Source organism: Polistes dominula, unplaced genomic scaffold (assembly GCF_049000335.1).
Source record: "Polistes dominula isolate Pdom_NZ unplaced genomic scaffold, Pdom_raw_medaka contig_246, whole genome shotgun sequence".
NCBI classification, from domain to species: Eukaryota; Metazoa; Arthropoda; class Insecta; order Hymenoptera; family Vespidae; genus Polistes; species Polistes dominula.
Window position 1 is genome coordinate 419954 of NW_028300928.1, and position 23879 is coordinate 443832.

The 23879-nt window shown below is 30.8% G+C and overlaps 2 protein-coding genes and 1 long non-coding RNA gene across 5 annotated transcripts in view; 2 read left to right on the top strand and 1 right to left on the bottom strand.

The window, feature by feature from the left end:
* LOC107072439 (neprilysin-1) overlaps positions 1–3669 on the top strand; it is a 55018-nt gene extending 51349 nt beyond the window's left edge. For all 3 annotated transcript variants that reach the window (XM_015332371.2, XM_089171422.1, XM_015332370.2), the window contains one exon: positions 1–3669. The gene's annotated coding sequence lies outside the window, so the exon portion shown is untranslated.
* Positions 3670–5773: 2104 nt separating this feature from the next.
* On the bottom strand, positions 5774–8091 carry LOC149032929 (uncharacterized). The gene is made up of 3 exons (XR_016176185.1): positions 7764–8091; positions 5991–6198; positions 5774–5904 (listed from the first exon to the last, which is right to left on the bottom strand). It is a non-coding gene; the product is annotated as an uncharacterized LOC149032929 (long non-coding RNA).
* LOC107072442 (uncharacterized) lies at positions 5826–23082 on the top strand. Its single transcript, XM_015332374.2, is given in 23 exon segments — positions 5826–5879; positions 5964–6208; positions 6967–7102; positions 7260–7400; positions 7666–7797; positions 8949–12927; positions 12930–13618; positions 13706–13871; positions 14103–14486; positions 14773–15015; positions 15269–15538; positions 15541–15853; positions 15932–16054; positions 16128–16303; positions 16451–16623; positions 18031–18221; positions 19020–19177; positions 19180–19269; positions 19473–19736; positions 19892–20081; positions 20475–20595; positions 20662–20820; positions 22469–23082. Coding segments are annotated over 23 exon segments (8445 nt in total). The 3' UTR covers positions 22517–23082.
* The last annotated feature ends 797 nt before the right edge of the window (positions 23083–23879 follow it).

A 23879-nucleotide genomic window follows, 5' to 3' on the forward strand; every position in this document is an offset into this window, starting at 1 on the left:
CGTAATAATTCTATTAGGAGACATCATCATTGGCGAAATTCTCAAGATCGTGGTACGATCGAGACAATGAGAATCAATATGCTTGTTTAGTAAATTACAAATGGCGTTACGTTGTGTCGTATTAAGGATGTTTAAAATGCCATCGATGTTATCTCTCCATTTACGGCGCTTTAGGATTTTAAGTTATATGAGGCTACGATCGCATACTAGAGCGTTTGATACAATGCACGTTACACGTCACATTTTTTCCACCGAAATGTCATTTATCACATATACTTGGAAAAAAGAAGGACATGCTTGCGATGTGATCAGTGTTACCGTGAGAAATCCATCGCTAGGGATAACAAGATGTCACATTATCCTTCACTGCCACTCTATGCTACGTCACTAGTGACATGGGATTTTATGAGGTTTTATGATAAATCGTCACGTTTCTAATCTAACTGACTACTTCCTCCGAATAGTATCCAATTTTTTCTTTCTTTCTCAATCTGGTAACGTTGAATATAACTTAATGTTTAATATCGATTTGATAACACAGCAAAATCATAGGCCTATACTTGTTTAATAATATTCTAATAAAAAGAAAACTAAATGCCCTAATTCTATTATAATGAACCAATATTGATTCTTAAAAGCAACTTTTTCAACACCTTTTATATTTTGGCGAGAAACTTAAAAAGAAAAATATTTGAAATTACAACTATTGAATACAGGGTGTGAAAAACCCATTAAACATTTATTCAATTAAGATCCCACTTCGATGGGAAAAAAGCGACGTGTAAAATGCAATGTGTTGAAACACCTATGTAATTCTAGCCTAATAGTGAAAGCAATAAAATTATTTGATGATAAAAGAGATATGAAATTAAAAAAAGGAACAGAAAGAGGGAGAGAGAGAGAGAGAGAGAGAGAGAGAGAGAAAGAGGGAGAGAAAAGAAAGGAAAATAGAAATATATATGTACAAAAAGAACAGTATGTATGTGTATGTGTGAGTGTTATGTGTGAGTGTGTATTGTTAACGCGCAAGAAAAAAATGAGGAAATTAGAAGCTAATTTTGTTCTTTCAGATTGCAGTTTTGTAGGCACGTAAGAATGATGTTTCTACTTAGCCATCGACAAATTCTATTAGAGCATATTCTAAGCTATATTTGTATAATTGAGAAAATAGTTGCGTAAAACAATGTTTTTCAAACTTTGTCTCTTATAACTATGCTCTGTAAGAAGTATATTTTACATAAATATATTCAATATATATATATGATAAATAATATATACAAATTATATACAAGAAAGTTTACTCTTCAAAATATTATGTTTTTGAAACATAATAAATGTAGTAATCTTTGATTGTTTTTAGAGTCTAAAAAGTTTATATTTTCATTAAAACTATACTTAATTAAAATTTTATTTTATACTTATGTATGTAAGTAGTTTGAACAACACTGACACATTAAAAGCCAAGAATTTTTGGTTGCGCAAAAGTAAAGCAATTGCTATAAATTAATTGTTGAGCGGTTTTAAAAGTGATCGTAAATCGTTAAAGCCGTTGACAAGTTATCTTTGAATATAATTATTTCATGTTTAATCATAGATTGAAGAAATTAGATCTGTCTGGCATGATATTATAAGATAACAAATAATTTATTTCTTTTTCAGCACCGATTGTCTTCGTTTTCATTAGTTCACGATTAATTGTAAATAATATTTACTATGTAAAGCATTATTATAAAATATCCAGTTCTTGGTTTGTATGTTTATTGTTGCTAAAAAAAACATTATACACGTATTATAATGTATCATAATAATAAACCTAGAGGTGCACAATCTTAAATAATCATTAACCAGTTAAGCGTGTTTGACGACTATATCCGTCATGGAGATGTGGCAAAATTTTGTGTTATAACGTCTATATCCGTCATGCGTAAAAGTTTGTTACACTTTGATGTTTAAATTGTAATTTTAGCGAAAACTAAATTATATTCGTAAATTTTAATATTTTTAAAATGTTTAGAGGTCAAAAAAAAAGTCAAGAATAAATTTTTAACTTCTATAAATATTCGATTTTTCCTCTAATTTTTCCGTTTATTATGTATAAATATATGTTCATATTAAGAAACTTTGTGTACATTACTAACAAAATTGTTCATTTTCTAAAATAAAGTCGTCTTTTTGACTATCCAATATTTTAACAGCGCCACTTACTCTGTGTTTGACGACTATATCCGTCATCGCTTAATTATCGCGACAGACAGCGGAGCGCACTACTCTGCGCACACATCGCCACACTTAACTGGTTAAATAGTTGTGAAATTTCAAAGAAGATGATAAGCATGAAAATGATTTAATGTTAAAATATTGATTCAACTATAATCTACGAGTTTGGAATGCCTAAAATTGTTTGAATCTTTGAAAAGTAACAAATAAGACTTTTTCAAAGAGAATCTCTAATACAGATGATCGAAAGTATTTTCCATTATAATACACGTATCATTCATTTTCTATCTATTATATTTTCTACTTGCTTATTTACACGTATCTAGCAATAATTAATAGAACAATTAACATTTTTCTTAAACCTATGTATCTCAAAAAATACATAAAAATACACTATCGTACTTTATATACATACATGAGTATATGCTAAGAAAAAATGCAATGTTAGACTTCGTAACAACAATATTTCTTGAATACTTTGGGTGCATAGATAAATCAAAATAAATAAAAAATGTGTACTTTATCAAAGCAAAGAATAGAATTCAATGATAAGATATTCTACACGCCATATTGTTAAAATACTTAATCGATTCTATGAAAGATAGTGTACCTCTACGTTCATGGATAATTAATTGATTTGAATCATTGCTTTTGTAAAATTGTTCTTGCTTTTTTCACAAAATCTTCTTCTTGATTTGTTTGATTGTGCCAACGTTTCCCAAATTTAACTTTAAAATAAGGAAACTCAAATTAAACAAAATAATTTTAAGTATTTTTTATCCGAAAAACTCTCATTTTTTGTGACGTACAACTGAAAAGGTTATGTATTGATTAATGAATATTTTTTGAGAATCGGTATTTTTTGTTTCTGTCAGTTTGGGAAACGTTGAATTCTACGATTGCTAACACAATGAGGAGATTCGTTTAAATTCTGGTTGGTAAGAGAACATGACTCTTTCGAGAATGAGCAAAATATTTCTTTAATTCTTTTTCTGCCATATATTTAAATTATCATAGACATGAAGAATAAGCGAAGCGCGTATTATTATCTTCAAATAACCGTGTCTTTGCGACTTTTTGGAGCTTTGACGCAAGAATCGCAATCTGTGATATTCTTAAGCATTCCTTAAACAAATACGACGGTCCGATAGTCGTGCGACGAATTCAGGAATGAATTTCAAAAAAAAAAAAAAAAAGAAAAAAGAAAAAGAAAAAGAAAAAGTAAATAAAATTCATTGAAAAGAAATAAAGTATATATATACATAGGAAACACAATAGTATTTCGATCGTCTTTAATTGTAAGTTAGTAGAATTAGTTTTTGTGCACGGGATTCGGCCCACTTCAAACCCTAATATTCAAATCGAAAGCATGTTTTCGCATTACTGAAACACACCGTTGTAAAGATAAATGGCTGATAACTCATAACGTAAATAAATATGATTTATATATTAGTGTTTTTTTTTTTTTAAATATCATTTGAAAAATATAGTTTAAGTTTGACGTATGTTCTCTTCGAAATCCACTGTTAGATACACTCTTTTTCACCTATCAAGTGTGTATATAGGGTGTTCAAAAAAAGCATTCAATATTTATATGATAGATGGGGCACACTGTGTTGAGTAAAAAAGTTCTAGTAAACATAGGTCGAAAGATGAACCGTTTCTGAGATATAAACATTTTTGTTTGCTAGTATCATGATTGACTTACTTGCTTCCATTGCATGCGTTATTTACTTCAGTGTTTATAAATCGCGTTCTGAGGTTAGTCGTGGATTTGCAATTGTAGCTGTTAGATAGTTACGAAGTTTCATTAAAATGTCGGCATATTATTCAACCGAAGAAATGGCAGACATGCATTTTATGTATGGTCGTGCCAATGGAAGTGCTTTAGCGGCAAAACATCTTTACGCGGAAAAATTTCCTAATCGAAGGGTTCCCTCTCATACACTCTTTCACAAACTTCACCAACGAATTTGTGAATCCGGCTCATTTAAGTCTTGCTATCGACGTGGTACATGCATGATGGAGCACCACCTCATTTTTTACGTAATGTAAGAGAGCATTTAAACACGGTGTTCGGTCAAAGATGGATTGGACATGGTGGACCAGTTGCATGGCCTCCTCGATCCCCCGATTTAAATCCTTTGGACTTTTTTATGGGGTTATTTAAAAAGCCAAGTGTATTCCTCGCCAATAAACAACGTAGAAGAATTATGTAACCGAATCCATCATACTTGTCAAGTAATTCGACAAAAATGGGGAATTTTCGAAAGAATTCGCGACTCTTTAAGAAGAAGATGCCAAGCGTGTGTAAAAATGGATGGTGGACACGTAGAAAATCTTCTGTAAATAACAGCAATTCGGTAGGAAGTCAATCATGATAATAGCAAATAAAAACGTTTATATCTCGGAAACGGTTGACCTTTCGACCTATGTTTACTAGAACTTTTTTACTCAGCATAGTGTGACCTATCTACCATATAAATATTGAATGCTTTTCTTTGAATACCCTGTAAATATATTATATATGGGGTATTCGACGTCAAATCAACCACTTTTGACCCCGATCCCTTTCGATTTTGCTGAAACTTTTAAATCATTTTTTACTTCATTAAAAATCTTTTTGAGAATTTTTTCCAATTTTTTTTGCCCAACCCAAAAAAAGTTATGAATTTTTCAAAAATTCATAATTTTTGTTCAATTTTTGGTTCAAATAGCTATAAATTTGTCAAAAATAGACTTATTGGAACAATTTTTTTAAAAACTTTTTGTTTTTAAATGTAGCTTTTGAAAAAAAAATATAAAAAAGATATTTAAAGTTTAATTCTATAAGAAATTTCGTTTTTTCTTAAATTTTCAAATTTTGATATTTAAAATTTTTTTTCCCCTTCAAAACTTTTGTACATTGCTAAACCATACCTTCTCCAGATGGGCTAAATTTTTTTGCTATTTTCTTTTTTAATTTAGAAATTTTTCGTTTTATTTTAAACAAATATAAATATTTTTAAATGTATTTAATGACCTTAGTTTAATTATATACTATCGAAAATCATAATAATATATATACGAAGTTTATTTAGGTTTTAGAACTGTAATAGAATGATCTGTGTTATTTTTTATACAGCTGTAAGAGATTCAACAAATATGAGGAAAATCATTTCGAGTTGCTGGCTCGCCATCTAGAGACATATATTAAAAACATTCGATTAAAATGTATAACGATATATTATTTCGATTATCGAAAGAGATTCTCAAAAGAATATCTATTACAACAAATTTTGAGATAAAAGCGATTCATATATTTAAACTAAAATAAGAAAACTAATTCTGAGATTCTTTAAAATATATTTATTTCCATAAAAGAACAATTTTAATATACGCGTGATATTTTATTTAATATCTACAAGAGTTATATTATCTACAAAATCGAATTTTGATTTGGATAATTGGTTCTAGCCTCTTCAAATTCAAACATTTTTCTAACGGAACTGAGCACATGTTCAAAATTTTTCTATTGAAAATTCTAAGTCTCGACGGACTTACCGTTAGCATTTTATTTTGGAGATGAATTCGATAATCGATCGAAAAGTTCCACCTGATATTTTACAATGCCACTTAGGCCAATTCAATACTCCTTTAGTATTATCTGGATAATGACGCAGGTAAGGCGCGTGACGCATTTCTTTGCTAAATATATGCGATATATTTTCATTAATTATTCACGCGATCATTTTATAATAACATAGGTGATCTTCAATATAATAAGTCCTTACACTACTTTGTTACAATTTCGTTCGTATGGATCATCGATAGATGATCATCAATTTCCATACTTGCATCCATCCGAAAATCCTGATTGCCAATTTCGAGTATCAGAACGTGAATCCTATTACAAACGATTTCAATATCAACAAAGATTTCCGATTGATCGAGAACCGTCGATTGAGATCAGAGCGATTTTAGTTCCTTGTCCAGGACTATCTGAAAAAACGTAAGAAATAAAGAATCTGTGTTTAATTCTTAACCCTTTGACTACGGCAGCTTTGGCTCGCACTGGCCGTACGGTACGGTACGAATTCACTCGCGACGTCCACTAGGTATGGCGAAATTTTTCGTTAGACATGCATTTCTTAGGTAGTATATTAAAATATTCAAAATACTGAAATTCATTACATTAAACGAATATTACTTGAAGTGAACATTAATTTAAAGCTTTTTTTAAATAACAATATTTTATTTTTTTAAATGTCAATATTTAATAATAAAATTTAATAATATAATAACGTATGATATATTTCAAAACATGGATGAATACATAATCCTACATTACATTTTTTACATTCGTAATGTGTATCCTTTCTCTTATCATTTTTTGCACACACTACACATCTACGCATTGCACTTTTCCGAATTGCTGTATTGCTTTCATATGGAGACGGAAAATGTTTTTGCGTCAAACGAAAAGACTCATTGTTAGTATCTTTACCTCTTAATTTATATCCATTAGTTTCATCTAAGTATTTTCTTAATATTTGTTTTATTAAATTTAAATGAATCAAAATAAGTTAATCAAAATAGGTAATCTACATTACCATTAGAGGTCTACATTACCATAAGACCAATTATAAAATTTTAAAACGGGCGAAACAAGCGAAATTTGATTTTTACGCTAATAGGCGTCAACAGTAGTCAAAGGGTTAAACTACAATTGAATTCGTGATTATATATTATTGCATCATTTTCATTTAGATTCGAAGAACGTGAAAAAATAAATATTAATAACAATGAAACATTAATCGAATATTTGGAGACATATAATCGCGAAGAAATTCGAAATTGTCGTCAAAAATTGCTCATCACTTTAAAATTAAATAATATTGGGAAGGTATTACTTTAATATTGAATGTCTTTAGAGAAAGGTAGATTGTTCATAATTTGTTTAAATGTTTAACTTTAAGTCAACAATTTTATTTTAATAAAATAAGATATATAAGATGTTATTTTAGTTGTACTAATAAGGCTTTAACTTTTAATTACGTTAGACTAGAACAGAGGAAGAGTACATAGTAGTCAGTCATGCTTTAGATCCGATTACAATGCAGAAGTCACGATTGCAGAATCCCTATGTCATTAAAGTACGTCAGGAGTCGGTATTACAGCTGTATGGCTTGAAATTTGAAAAGGTAAGGATAATAATCGGCTTTAGTCCATTGAAAAATATTTTCATCTTTTTATATTCAATTAATTTATCAAAAGGAACCTAACTTAAATAACTTATTGTAATTAATTATTTGATTTTAACAAGTTCCTAAGCATTATATATACATTTCGTCGTTTATGTAGTTGATTTTGTCGATGAATTAAGAAAAAAAGATAATTTATGAGAGGTTTTGATCTACAATCAAATGATAAAATTATTTTGTAATCTTTTTTTCTCTATATAAAAAGGTTGTTAATGCTGAAGCAAAGGAGCAGATTATTAACAATCAACATGTTAATTATACGGGATGTGATGATGGTTTAGAAAATCCTACTTGCGGTCTTACATATGAAAATGGAAATTCTGTTCCTTTTAGTCAGGTATGAATCCTTAAATCAACTTTAAGTTATTTTTTGTAACTTTCGTAAATTATCGAATTTGTATTACTATCATCCTACTGGTAGTCCTTTATGGTAGCGGAAGGTGGTCGCTTACGTTACGGGACTAAAAGAAATTTAGGGTTATCAAAAATAAAGTTGTTCGTAAAATCTTCGGTTCAAAACGCGATGAGAAAACGGGCGAATGGAGTACATATTGTTGAAGTATATCGATTGTACAACAAACCGGACATTATCAACGTCGTAAAATCACGCCGATTAAGAGGGGTTGGTCACGTGGCGTGCGTGGGGGAGAATCGAACGGCGCATAAAATACTGGTCGGTATACCAAACGGGAAAAGACCATTAGGTAGACCAAGACGTAGATGGCAGGACAATATTATTTCGGGATCTTAAAGAAATAGGCTACTAAGACCGCGAATGGAGGGGTCACGCTCAGGGACGGGAACAATTGCGGGATTTGGTATTTGCGGCAATGAACTTTCGAGTTGTTAATGCTAATTAATAATAATATTAGGTCGAGTCATAAATAACTTCCGATGCGGCTATGCAGAATCTATTTTTCGCATTTACCTACTATAAGTCACCGAAACAAACGGATTTTCGATATCACTATATAGATGAGGATTCAGTTAGTCTTCTGTCAACTTTTTTATGTAGTCAATGTTACATTTAACTGTATTTCTTAACCACTGAAATGAATAGTAAAAAGTGCATATTCGATATGTAATGCTTTAAGAATTGAAACAAGGCAATAGTACTAAAGTGGCAACTGAAAAAATATGCAGCGTATACAATTCAGGACTGATAACTGATAGGGCAGTCAGAAATTAGTTTGTAAAATTCCGTTCTAGAGATACGATCTTAGAAGATGAACCGAGTGTAGGACGTATTTCCGACTTTGATGAACCTTTTAAAGGTAATATTGGAGCAAAATCCAATAGATACGTTCAACAATTGCAAAGAGTGCAAAAAAAAACTCCATGAAAAGTGTCTTGTACTTATCAGTCGCAGAAACGTCATTCTTTGTCTCATAAAAAACGGAAGTTATTTATGACTCAACCTAATAGTAATAATATAATTAGAGTGTGAAAAACTCTAATTCTATCTACTAATATCTTTTTAATTAATAGGGTTTCTGTTGTTCGTGCAATTCCGAAATAAATTCATTGCGTCAGTTCAGAGAAGAATCTAACAAATCAGCTGGAAATTTTTCGTCCAAGATGAAAACAAAAGATAAGAAAAGAACAAACAAATTGAACAAAAGATCGACGTTTTATAATGCATACAAAGAATCGTTCGATGATCCCGTATTATCAGCTGCAGCACAAACTGATCAAATTGAAAGAATGAAGAAGGGTTATTTGGTATATAACAGTAGACAATTAAAACAAAGTAATATTGTTAATAATGTATCGACGGTCGACAATGAAGATATTTCATTAGATAATGATAATGTAAAAATCAACGTTAGTAAGAAAGGTATTACAATTGATAATGCAGATATTATTGATATCACTACTGGTAATACAGATAACAAGATCGAAAATGTAGATCTCTACAATACAAACATAAAAAGAAATATCCAGAGCAAGTTAGTAACAAAATCAGACCTCGCAAAAGATGATAGTATAGAAAACACGACATCATTATTAATAAGATCAATTTTATTCTCTCCAAGAATGCAAACCAAAGGAAAAATCGAACCATATATCGATATAATCCAAGATCAAGCTATAAGAGAATCAAGAAATTTAAATGCTAATAAAAGTAGAGTACCTTTCGATTCAAAAACCTATATCGACGAGTCTCGTGTTACTTTGAATGATCTCACTTTGAAAAATCACGAAGATCGTATCGGCGACATTAGCAAACGAGGACGTATAAATTTAATGGATGAACTGGCCGAATTAGAGAAGACATACGATACTCTTAAGAAAATGAAGAAAAATAAAAGAAGGAATCGTAGTACGAGAAATGTGGAGTTGCCAATAAAAAATAATCTATTTATAAAGAATACGAAAAAAAGAGAAAATTCGAAGGACGAACGAACGAATAGAGAAAGGACAAAGAATTGCTTTTATCTAAGAAGAAATAACAAAGAAATAAGAAAAAATAAAAATAAAAATAAAAATAAAGAAAAATCAAATTCCAAAAGGTCTATCTGTTTGCTCGCTGCTTCGAGATTGAAACAGTTTCCAAGACGATTTGTTGGAACTTCCAAGAAGATTTATGAAGATCAATCGTGCGATATTGAAGTTCCGAGGAAAATGAAATTCACTGGGTACTTTACAACAGAGAATATTTCGATTAATAGTATCACTACGACGACGACGACGACGACGACGACGACGACGACGACAGCGACGATAACGACGACGACAACTACGACGACAACGACGATATCGAACGAATCAGAGACTAATAACGTTCACTCAGTCCTTTCATCCAACTCAACTGTTAACAAGTCTACGAGCTCTTCTTTTAATTCTTATGAAAACGACGTGTTTGCACTTTTAACGAGACTCTTGATAACAGACGAAGATATACCGATTAATCAAAATAAAAAAATAAATATGATAAATAATCATCTTCACAAAAGTAATCCAATGGTTATTAATAAACAATTGAATAGTTCTAATAATGAAGGAAAAACTCATAATAAATTATTTATATTTGCACAAAGAAATAGTAATATCACAGTACTGATTGATAGATCTCCGAGATCTTTAAAAAGCTTTGAAAAATTTTCTTTGAAAGGGGAAGAAAATAAATCGAAAATCAAACGACAAGGAAAAGGAAGTCAAAAGGAAAATAATAATGATACTGAAAAGAATTTGATATGGAACGGGTCTTCTACGTCATTGAATGAAAAGAATTTGACAAAAATACGTGATTATCCATCTAAAGTTAAAAATGATACCTCTAAAACTATTCAGATTTTTGTCGATGAACCGTTCGATCTCCAAGAAGATAAATATTTAAATTCTACTGTAGATATCAATTCCACGGACAATCCATTTTTAACGAATGAAAATATTCGTCAAAATAACATCGATAAAAACATTGAAGAAAAATTTGATCGAATAAGCGAGACTTTGAAAGATTCTTCGAACGAAGCTAAGAATTGTTCTGATAAATACAAAATGAAAATTAATAAAAAGAAAAAAGAAGTTTTTAAAGATATTTCAGGAGAAGAAGTAGAAAATTTGATCGATAATAAAATAAAGGAGAAATTGAACGTTGTAAATAATTTCAATAAAGGAGAATTAATAAAAAATGTAAGAGAAAAAATGGTAAACTTTAAGAGTCCTGCAGAAAAATGTCGAAATACGAATGTTGAGGTTCTTAAAGACAATACACTTTCTTTAGACAAAGTAATACCTTCAAATAAATCCTCTTTCTCGTTGAATCCGGTAAATGGAGTGGAGAAGTCCACTGAGAGAGCTCAAGAATCCAGATATCGTACAAACGTTCAACCGAGTGGCTGGAAAGCGAGGCAAATCTCTGATCTGATTATAAGTCGTTCTCGTTTAAATAGTACGACCGTTGGTAATCCAAGAAGAAATGCTGTCTCTTATCCCGATCTAGACGATGCTAAGATCGTCGTCTTAAGGAAGATAAATTCATCGGGTGATACAAACTTTCCGTTAATTTATCAAACGAACGATCATCAAAATAAGAACGTGTTTACTAATCAACAATATAATATTATTCATGAATTTCATCGATCGAATATAACAGATGATAATAAGGATGAGAAGTCTTCAATAACTAAAAGCGTTAGAAACAATCCTAAAAATCCAAGTGAAATTATATTCTATGATTATACTTTTGATGGTGATGATGATGATGATGACAATGATGATAATGAATATTCGCATGATCAAATGGAAAGAACTGTGAGACGATTATTATCGATCGATCATCACTCGAATAAAAATTTAAATGTTAAACCTTCTTTTGAATATTTAGATTCACAGAATTTTGAATACGAAGATTACGTTGATCAACCAACCGATTCCACTAATGAGAAAGATCGAAATGATTCTTCAGACCAAATGATTGATCAAAATACTGAAACTTCATCGAAACAACAAATTTCTAGGAGCGATGAATTATATAATAATGTAAAAAGTGACAAGAGTATGATAAATGCTGATAAATACATTAAACACATGGCTGGGGTCATAGCTGATCGTGGTAATTCACGTTCTAAATCGGAGAAGCATAAAAATTCAAAGAAGGAATTAAAAATTGTTAAGAAAAATGTGCATGATGCATCATATTATCCACAGCGTGATTATAATTTAAACTTTGATTCTAGAAGGCCCAATGATATTAGAAAAATTCGAACGAATTTTGATTTTAATTTAGAAGATTCCAACGACGAATTAAACCTAAATCAAAATGAAAATTTAAAATTTGACGATCGAGTGTCTTCATTGGCCAATCCAAGTAAAACATATCAAACGGAAAATGATATGAAATACGACGATCAATCTCGATCATTTTTAAAATCATCAAGATCATCGTCTTTAGAATCTTTAGAGAACGATTCGAATGATCAAAAACAAATAGAATTTGATGTTAATGGTCGAAAAAACGAAGATATTGATATATCTGTTAATGGAAATATTCACGTTGAGGGTGGAATTAATGGACGGCCGATATCAATTGCATTTGTCGCTGTACCTGACGTAGAATCAAACGTAGATACGATAAACAACGATAGTTATTTCAGTAATCAAGATTTAACTTCAAACGAGGCTAATGATCAAAACGATTCACCTTTCAATAATATCGAATCTAATGTATTATCTCAAGACGAGGACAGATCTGATCAATTTTTCATTAATAACGATAATGATCAACAATTTAACGAAATAAATAAAAAAAGCATATATTCACCACTGGAATCAAAAGATCATTTTTATGACGATAATTACAAGCTCGAAAAACTTCGCAATAATCCGGAAAAACCTAATCAAAGACTTTTTATATACGATCCAAAAAATGCGATTTTCAATGAAAATTTAGAATCACCGATTGACGAAGAGAATGATAATTATTTGGACGATACAGACGACTATTCGGAAATGAATTTAGCTCGAGAAAAAAAGAAGCAGATGATTTTCAAGATAATGATTTAAAACGTGACGAGAAATTATCGAATGACAATGTCACATCAATTAAATTGATACCAGAAAAACTTTATGATAATATACCATCATACTTGAAAAATAATTTTTCTGATAATTTAGAAATAAATTCTTACAATCAAAATTATGAAAATTTGTATCTTCCATTATTTAATAGTTCTGTTTCCAATGAAAATAATTCTATCATTCTTTACGACAATTTAACAAACAATATTAATTTTGTTGATCAAACCGGTCCAATATTTTCAGTAGTATTTGATACTACAACGGTAGTATCGATTGAAAATTTACAAGATAAAGGAGAGATTTCGATTGATACAACTGCAATTTCAAAGATCACTGAATCTAAAGCTTTTACTCGACCTAAAAAACCTCCAGTCGAATTGTTAATACCAGACGTTCCTGTTACCTTTGAAAAAGAAATTACGAATACGGCTAAAGTGATTGAACAAAATGGAAAGAAAACGAATGGAAATTATACAACGATATCCACTACCATTCAAGATACTTGTTTCAGAATGAAAGTTACTCATAAAGAATGGAATATTAATAAAACTACTATTGATGTTCCCAGAACTATTAACGATGAAGCATATACTACTTCTACTGCTATTACTACCAGCACAACAATAGCTAAAAAAGTAAATCAATTGACGAGTTTGTGGAAAAATGAAAATTCAAAAATTCGAGGAAAAAATACATTGGCTACATCAGATTTTATCGAAAAGTTACAACCCCTTCTTTCATCGAGTGATATAGATTCAGAAAAATTGAAAAATCAGATGAATGAGTCCCAGATGCGTTTCAAACATGTTGTCATCGTGCCAGAAGATACATATGTATCGAACATAACGAATTCTAAAGCGAAATGCGACAAGATTATTGGAAAAAAAGGTACAAAAAGATTTTTTTTTGTTTTTTTTATTTTCTACATTTTACATATTTTTTTTTAAAGTCAACCTACGTAAAAATGATCTTAATGTTAAGTTAATATTGAAGCGTCATTATGAATATTAAACAAAGAAAAATATAACAAAATTTGATAAACACGAGAAACATCGTAAATGAATGTATAAGAAAATACTAAAATTGAAAAGAAAATAATGAAATATCGTTTCAATAAAGACGTCACTCTTGGTCCAGATACACGAAAATCAATAATACCGGCTTTGTTATCATCGGTGAATGGCTCTCTTGGAAACTCAACTTTTCCACTCGTCGAATCAAGATCTTCTACTATAAAAGAAAAGAAAACAACGAAGGATACTCTTCACGATTCCACCTCGAAATTACTCTCTTCGATAAAGGCGAATTCTACAGGACCGTTTTATCAAACTTCCCTTAACTCGAATATGAAGGAACAACAACATCGGAACTGCGACGAATCATCGAAAAGTTCTGTTAAACGATCACTTTTAAAAGATCGCAAGAATAATGACAAATCTTTTCTATTTTATTCTCGTCAGAAACAGTCTCGACATTTTCCTCAATTGCTATTGAAAACTCGTGGTAAAAATATTCTTAAATATCGGGTGATTAAAAAAAAAGAAGTCTTAAATTTAAATGGTTTATAGTACTTACGCTAGAACAATTTTTTTAATCAAAATAAATCTTGAAAAACTATAATATTTAGCAGCAGACATTTCAAACGTAATTTGGTACCTCGTCGTGTTTTAATTTGCCAAGTAGTTTTTTACTTTCATATTCATTGCGAGTACTATAATCCGTTTAAATTACGGACCCTTTTTTTAAACCATTCTGTATACATATATACATTTTTGTTCAATATTTTCAGTATCCAATGATATCAATTCTAAACTTTTATCAAAGAAGAAAGAACTTTTTTTGGAAAGAGACAAAAGGAATAAGAGAAAGGCCAATACTAAAAATTCGAACGATTCGAGGTCTTCTAGAGAAGTAATAAAACCAAAAACATTGATAGGACGTCTATCAAATGTGAAAAGAGAAATAAAAGAGAAAAATAGTCATGTCAAGTCCACCGATAAAGCTAACTTTGAAATGTTGTTGAAAACTCATGGTAACAATATTGTTGAAATTTTTTTATAGAATATATGAGGGGAGGTTTGAAAAGTTTTGAGTCTCCATAAAAAAACGAAATTTATTATTTTCTCAGTAAAAGTGATTATAATGAAAAAATGAACAAAATTGGTTCTACACTAGACTATGAACATTTCAGCCCACCCACGTTAAATGGGTACATAAGGTGTAATATTGTAATATAAAATTGTAAATTGTGGATAATAGATGATACGTATTAAATATATTTTTAGAACCTAAAGATACTAAATGCGTATCAAAGAAGAAAAGGCTTGACGTTAGAAATTCGAAAGATTCGAGATTTCCAGGAAAAGTAATAGAACGAGAGTTATCGATAGGAGGAGATTTGTCAAATGTGAAAAGAGAAATAGAAATAGGAAAGAGCCATGTCAAGTCTACTGACAAAGCTCGTTTTCCAGATCTCCATAAACGAAAGATAGAGAAACGTAAGAAGAAGATGGATGTTGAAGAAGAGATAAAGAAACTTACCGATATACGAAGAAAGAAAAAAAAAAGAAGAAGAAGAAAGAGAAAACTAAGAGTCCAGAGAATACGTTGGACATACCTGAGGCCAAAAGTAAATGGAAATTGACTAAAAGGAATTTGTTGAGTATTCAAGATAATAAGGAAATGGGCGAATCAAAGGTGTCGAAAATGAGAAGGGAAGAAATGAAGAAGGAATCGGAATCGACTTTGATAGGAACAGATGCTAAACAAGTCCGTGGTGGACAGGATTGTTCGAATCGCGATCAATCCTTGGACGTTGACGAATCGAAATACTCTGCATCTGCCCACTGCCTTCGCTTCAGTGATTTGTGGTAAGTTCAGCCCGAAAATACTTCAGATAAGCTCCTTTTACGACTCCCAAATGCTTCTTATCGATCAGATATTCCTAGGTATTCTGTTTATCGCTTGGAAGAACCGATACTAAACCATGCAGTGTCTCTTCAATTATATGAAAGACGAAGCTTACCTGATGGTACTACTCGTTGGGAAGATCTAACTCCTTCGATGATTAGGTCAAATTCATTTTTTAATTGATTCTTTCTTACTCAATTTTTTCTAACAATAATAATAAATAAACATTCTTAGATTGGATACCTTTTCAAGACATTACATAAGCAACGACGATACCCTAGCTTTTACTTATCGTGCTAAAAGAGAAGTATCAAAAGAATTCCCTGTTACTTTGGATATTAAAAAGGATCGATTGCTAATACCGTCTTCTATTTCTACGATAAAAGATTTCAAAATCAATCAATCTAAAGGTTCATGAGTATGCAAGATTTTTATCAAGATTTCTATCAAGATTTCTATCAAACATTCAATCAATAAATTATAAAGCTTTTTTCTCCAAATTATTACGATTCAATGAACGATCAAATCGATACGATCAATGACATATTGATTTTTAGATGTATTTGAAGAATATTTGATTGTCAGAGCTAGCGAAATCAGCAAAGATGGAAACGAATGCGACAAAATAGGCGTGGGATTTAAAGCGTTTGTTGAGCAACCGAATCGTTGCAAACGTTTAAAAGGAACCTGTTTGAAAAATCAACCTTTATCCTATTGGAAACATGACAGGGTGCGTATGAATTCAAATGAAGCTTTAAATGACATGTTGATATAACATTTTTTTTTAAATTTTTATTGAAATATAAATAATAAGTCATATTCCTGTCTGAGATCTTTTTGATTAAATAACTTATTGATGAAATTTACTTATAAATAAAATAACTTAATAGATCGCAAAAGTTCTAAAATATATGAAAAAAAAAAAACTATTATTTTATCAGACTTAATTAAATTCATCGTGTATATTACAACTCTTCATTAAGTAGTCCTTTGACGAGTATATTGGTCAAACGGAAAACGTTGGATAATATTCCATTCGATTTGAGTATGCCAATGATTCAACCATTTGAATATCAAACGGCTAAATTTAGAACGATCAATGTAAATGAATACATAAGTATCTATAATATAATTATTCTTATCCTCATACAAGTGTACATACATATGTGTACATATCTACACACACTCGATGTGTAATAACGATGTGGTATGCAATACAGAAACACGTTACGTTCTTCTCACTAAAGTAATTTATATTCTCTGAACGTCGAACGGAAGTGAGCCCGAAAGTAAGAATTTGGTCGAGGTTCGAATCGATAAATGTCGATCGAACCCAATCCTACCTTGGATTACTCTATCCTCGTAAACGCGGTCGATACGTTTTTCGAGAGCCAACGTTTTATGTTTCACACACACACACACACACACACACACACACACACACACACACACACACACACACACACACACACACACACACACACACACACACACACACACACACACACACACACACACACACACACACACACACACACACACACACACACACACACACACACACACACACACACACACACACACAAAAATAAAAACATTTTTCTTTTTTATTTACATTTATTTACTTTTCATATTTATGCAATATTGTAATTTTTATAGTATATATTTCATATAAATAAAAGTTGATATCCTAGTAGGATTAAAAAGTTTTGAGCCGTCCCTAGTAAGATTAATTAATATATTGATTAATATACTATAATATTTGTATACTATTTATTTCCTTTTACCTATTCTAACCATAAGTTTAATTATTAAACTCTACTTTGTTAATAAATGTTAAAAGCATAGTGATTTTTTCTTTCAACTTCTCTCATTCCAATTATTACAACTCATTTGATCAAATCGATTCTTCTATTTGTTTCCTTTTTAAAAAAAAACTTTTACTCTTGCTCTTAAACTTTATAGAAAAAGAGAAAAGCATGTAGAGACAAATACCACTCGTAACTTCCTCAACATAAAATTACAACGTTTCAGCAAAGTCTTAACTTTTCAAATGAAAATGAGAAAAGAGAGAGAAGAGGTGGTTTACACGTTCGATCTCTTTTAACGTCATATGTGTGTGTATGTGTGTCTACAGGAAGCACGGGAAGCTGGGCGAGCTGGTTGCTACTTCTTGAGCAATTTCGCGTCTGTGCCGAGCGAGGCCATCAAGTACAACGTGAGCGGAAGCGGAAGTGGCGAGTTTCTTGCTTTGGAGTACCATTCCCCGCACGTGTCTGCGATCGACATTGAAGTCAGAAACGACTACAATAGCGTCCCCAGTGCAGGGTGAGTTCGAGAGGATCGATCTGTGTACGATCGTTTCACGGATCATCCACGTGAAACGTTCCTTTATATACGTGTATGAGTGCATCTATGAGAGCGTGTATGTGTGTTTATATGAGATTATATGCGTTTCACCCTGTGGCCTCTTCGTGTCGATTTTTCAAACCTTTGAGTATCCTCTGAAAAACGTGTGACGATCTCAAGAACACTTGGATAGTTCCGAATTTTCCATAGTTCGGTTAGATTCAACGATAAATTGTCGCTTACTATTGTAGCGAATGGTTTTCAAGAAATTTATGAGCGATGATAGTAGGTGGCAAATTAATAGATCCTAACAAGAGGCCATTTTCTTTATGAGAATGTGTTACAAACAGAAGAACTAGCTTTTAATAGCATATTCAAAATGCATTTACAATTATGTTTGGGAAAAACCCTGTTTTCTTGAAACCCGTTATACCGGCGATTTAAACGCAAGTAGGTAGCGGGACTTTTTTCCCGAAGATGCTTCGTATAGGAAACACTAGTTATCGTTCGATCTTGGCCATAGAAGAAATATTTCGTTCCAAAAACACGTCGGAAAAAGACTTATAAGGCAAAAGAAAGTTTGGACAGCGATTGAGATAACTAAATTTTTTCTGACAAACTTTCTTTATAAACAGGTTCTCTCATTTATCATATCTGTTCTATCCATGTCAATAGACTCATCCAATGTACTATAAAACATTTGGTAAAAATTTGTGTCTAGGATTGCTTTTTTGAATATTAAAGTAAAATAAATAATCTATATTTTTCTTTCTTCAGACCATTTGGACGTATAACTCAAATATACGTGGACAGTATATCTTTAATACATACAATCGTAATGATAGTGATACGTAACGTAGGATCAACACCGTCAGTTTATCGCACCAGAATTGTTAACTGTCCACAAGGACTTCCGGTTTCTTGGTCGAACGTAAAAGCCTCGTACAGATTATTTTACCACGACAAAATAGAAGAGTAGTCTTTGATCTTTACGGCAAACTTCCTTTCAATGAATTCCAATGTACCGGTAATAAAACAAATTATAAGTAAATGAGAACGTTATCAATACTCTTTCATTTATGTCGTAATAAATTATCAAAATATTATATAAAAAAAAATGTACTAATTCTAGCAAGTATTGTACTATATGTATTTCTACGCTATAAAAGTTACAAAATAGGTATAGAGGGACTAGTATAACCTAAGATAAGCATAGATGTTGTTTTTTAGTGGAGCTGTTAAACCGTGTTGGAAAAACGGTGGCTAGGAGAAGAATGAAAGTACGAAAAATGGATCGTTGCCTCTGTGTTTGGCACTGTCTTTGCGCTTGCGTTACTATAGCCGATGGCTGTCGGCCGATGTCAACGACGCATTATCGCGCAGCAGGATTTCAACCTCCTGTACCTAATGCCCCAATGAGATCTTCCTTTGATGGAAGTTTCTTCGATGTTATACTTTTGCTTCTCTCAATAGTGACACTGTTAATTTTCATGGGTAAGAAATTCAATACAAAAATTATTAAATCATATTTCTTTATATTCCATGAAAGAAATTGATCATTTCAATATTTTTATATTTATATATTAATTTTTTGTTATACTGTAATCATTCAACGTGCAATTATACAAAAGACTAAAGAAACCTTGTAGGTATATCAAAATGGATCATAGGAATCTATATGCCTGAGGTTAGTCGTTGGGGATTGGATACTTTAATTGAAACTACTAAAATGAACGAGTATTTTGAAGAGGAATTAAAATGCAGATGTATCGTCTTCGATGAATCTGGTTTTCCAATTCATCCAGATTCAGGCAGTAGATCGATTAGGATTTGTAGCAGGTTTACTACAATGAAATAATAAACTTAGAATCTATACAGGGTGACTGATTTGTATTTTTACCAGCAAACATCAAAAAATCAGACCAGAAAATTATTATTTAATCTCTTTAATTAAAAAATACGCGACCTCTTCGATAAGAATTGATAGGTGTGAGAAAGTGAAAGAGAAAGAAGTAACTCGAACTCATAAAAGTAAAAAGACACGATAAAAATACTTAAATAATAGTATTGAAATATTTTTATGATAATATTTAAGAATAAAAATTATTGTACTTTAAATTTTTTAAATAATTTACAGTGTGGAAAGATTAAAAATAAGTCACTCTATATATATATATATTACATATAATTAAAATTCGACTTTTTTTACAATAATCATGGTTTTTTTTTTAGGAAAACAGAATTCTTACTAAATGCTATATTCTTTTTAATTTATCCAATCGCAGTTTGTTGGTATCAATCAAAAAAAATACTTAAGAAAAGACTACGAAGATATTCCTTGGATGAGTCGAGAGTAAAGTATCCTTATTTACTTTTGATTCGAAGAAGAGTACCTTAACGACACGTTGTTAATGTTTAGGCATGCCTGTCAAGCGATAAAGACGAGTACGAGAATCTCGTTACCGTAAGCACGTATGGGGACAGCAGGAATTCTAAAATGGAAGCAGACGATACGAATTATGTCATGAACGAGCTAAAGAAGTCTCAAGAATCCTTGCAAGAATATAATAGATATAAAGTATGTTTTGTATAATCTTATACACTTTTTTCCAAGAGTATTAATACTATCATCTTTATATATAAAAATTTAGTGTAATATTGTTGGTTTTCCATAGACTCCAAAAATACTGAACCGATTTTAATGATATCTTTTTTATTTTGTGTGATTTTTTTTAACTTTGGATATAGGATAGTTTTTATCGTGATTTTTTATTTTTTATTGCTAATTTAAGGATTTATTATTTAAAAGTTATCTAGGTCTTTAAGTACTGTAAGTTTTCAATAGATAGCGCTGCATTATAATTGAATTATTTCGATATATTACGTCATACATTTTTTTCAAATTTACATAACCTCGCTTTTTATATTTTTTCGAGTTTTATTATTTTATGTACTTCATTCTAATTGTGGTATTATTTTGTGTGTTGTTATAATTTACTAAATAGTTTAGAATTATATTAAATCAACATTTTACAACAAAGCTACAGCAACGCGTGGCCAGAACATCTTAGTAATTATCTTAAGGCAGGATTCTACTTTGTAATTCTTTTTTTCAAATTTATTTTTTCGATTATTCGTAAGTAAATATATTTAAGAATACTCTCTGAAAATTTCAAAACGATGAGAGCATCCTAACTGTACTTTTTCGTCCCTCGAATCTACCCGTGCGCGGGTAAAAAAGTATTTAAAAAAACTTTAAATGCGTTTTTCTCGGAATCACATTTTTGAACCGCGTGTTGTAAAAATCTCCAAAACTAGCTATTCGATTCGTCTGAAATTTTTACCACATAATCTATACACATATATCAACCAATGGTAGCAGATTTATAAAAAAATTTTCATTTTAACTATTTTTTTTTTGACAAAAAATGAGAAAAAAAAAGACATTTTTTTGATAATTTTTTTTCAACTGACGCCATTTTGTTATTTTTGCTTGTAAATGAAAAAATCTGCTACCACCGGTTGCTGTAGTCTTTGTGAACATAGAACTATTCGAGTTTTTCATTTCAGATAATCCGATGTCAAGATTTTTACAACACCGCAAAGGCTAGACTATTTTTAGGCGTTCAGTTCAAGGGCCTTTCCAATGTATATAGAGCGTATAAAATAAATTAAAAAAATTTTTTAATGTACTTTAAGAGTATATTTATAAAGCACAACAAACCCTATATCAATATCTTTCTTAGTTTTCTAATAAAAAATTGACAAAAATAGCTATTTTTTCGAGTGACTAAAGTAGAATCCTGCCTTAATATATATAAATTACGTGTCACGTTGTTTGTCCGCAATGGACTCCTAAACTACTGAACCGATTTTAATAAAATTTTGCACACTGTGTGCAGTTTCATCCGTCTTGAAAGATAGGATAGTTTATATATCAATTTATAATCGCAATATTATTTAATTGCGAATTATTTGTTTGTTAACAAAGAGTCATGATTATCTCTGTTAGTTCGATAAGATTCTAACAGATGGCAGTATAATATAATTCGTTGACTTAAAGACGTGTGTATCGGACTGATTGTGAGCCACAGCAACGCGTGGCGAGGCACCCCTAGTATATTACATATATTTGAAAAATATTTGATGATTCATCCTGTACATAGAAAAATTTACTTTATATCATTTAAATATGATTAAATAGATTTTTTTTTGATATTTTGTAGAGATATCGTTGCTACATGGAAGGAAAGGATAGAAATAGAAATGATTGAAATCCAGTGATCTAACAATGAATCATTATCGTGATCAGTATAGTGATTGTGAATACAACTAAAATAAATTACTTTTAACGATGATTAATAGACGATAGAAGAAGAAAGAATTTTTGATCGATGAAGATCTCTTTTTTATATATATAACCCTTTCACTCCGTTTACTGCCCTATCCTATACTTGCTCACCTGGCGTTACATCTCATCTTGGAAGATTTCATCTTTATTAAAGAAGTGTACACAGACTATAGACAAGGCATAAAACACTTACAAAGTTTAACATCAAAACTTTGCTTCGATACTCGTTAGAAAAAGTTGCATACCTCTCTAAGGAAAGTAGCGTTTCCTTCTGAATTTTCGAACCGAGCTCAGAGAACTGCAAAGTTTTCTGCCTCTCTTGATAACGAACGAAGAAAATGCACGACCAAATATTCTCGTAACTAGAGTTTAAACCGAATTTTGCTTGTTCGGATAGACGTTAATACATTCGCTATTTACTTTCGGATAATAGTTACATGCTTAACAAATTTATTTATTGTTATTGTCTATGATATTTATTGATGCATAGAATAAATTATGCGCTTGATAAATTAAGCGATAAATTAAACGATAAATTAAATAATAAATGAAACATCATTATTTAGATATGCAAAGAAAAAAATGTAACTAAAATTCTACAATGTTAATGAACAAAAATAAATGAAATTGTTGTTGTCCTAAGCACGTACTTATTTCACGTATTACATAATTATTTCATGTAAATAATCTGAATTTTAATGGTAAAGTATATAAATATATATATATACTAGCCCCTCAAAATTTAATTTTTTAAGGATAGTACCTTTTTTTTTGTTATCACATTTGTAATTTATTACATGTACAAAATTCCATAAAATTTTACTACATAATATATCACTAAAAAATTAAAAGAAAATACTATGTAAAATAATAAATGTTCAGTTTCACAGTTAAAGGTACAGTCACATATCGAGAAGATCTCGTTCGTATTCTGGAAGTGACATTTGTAAATTATGAACGTTATCAAAAAAAAGTGCAATCTGTTGTATATATATATATATATGTAACGTACGTAGGTCAGCGACTAAAGAAAGAAAGAACGAAAAAGAGACCAAGATAGAGAGAGAGAGAGAGAGAGAGAGAGAGAGAAAGAGAGAGAGAGACAGTTATGCGCAATGCGGATGTGCCGTAAGAGACGCAGAAAATTTGTGGCCGGTTTTCGTAGAGCTTCGTCCACGTTCTATCTGTTCTCTCTCTCTCTCTTTCTTTCTCTCTCTTTCTTTTTCTCTCTCTTATTCTCTCTTCTCTCCCTGGACGAAGAGGCTAGTGTGTCTCGTTTAACCCAT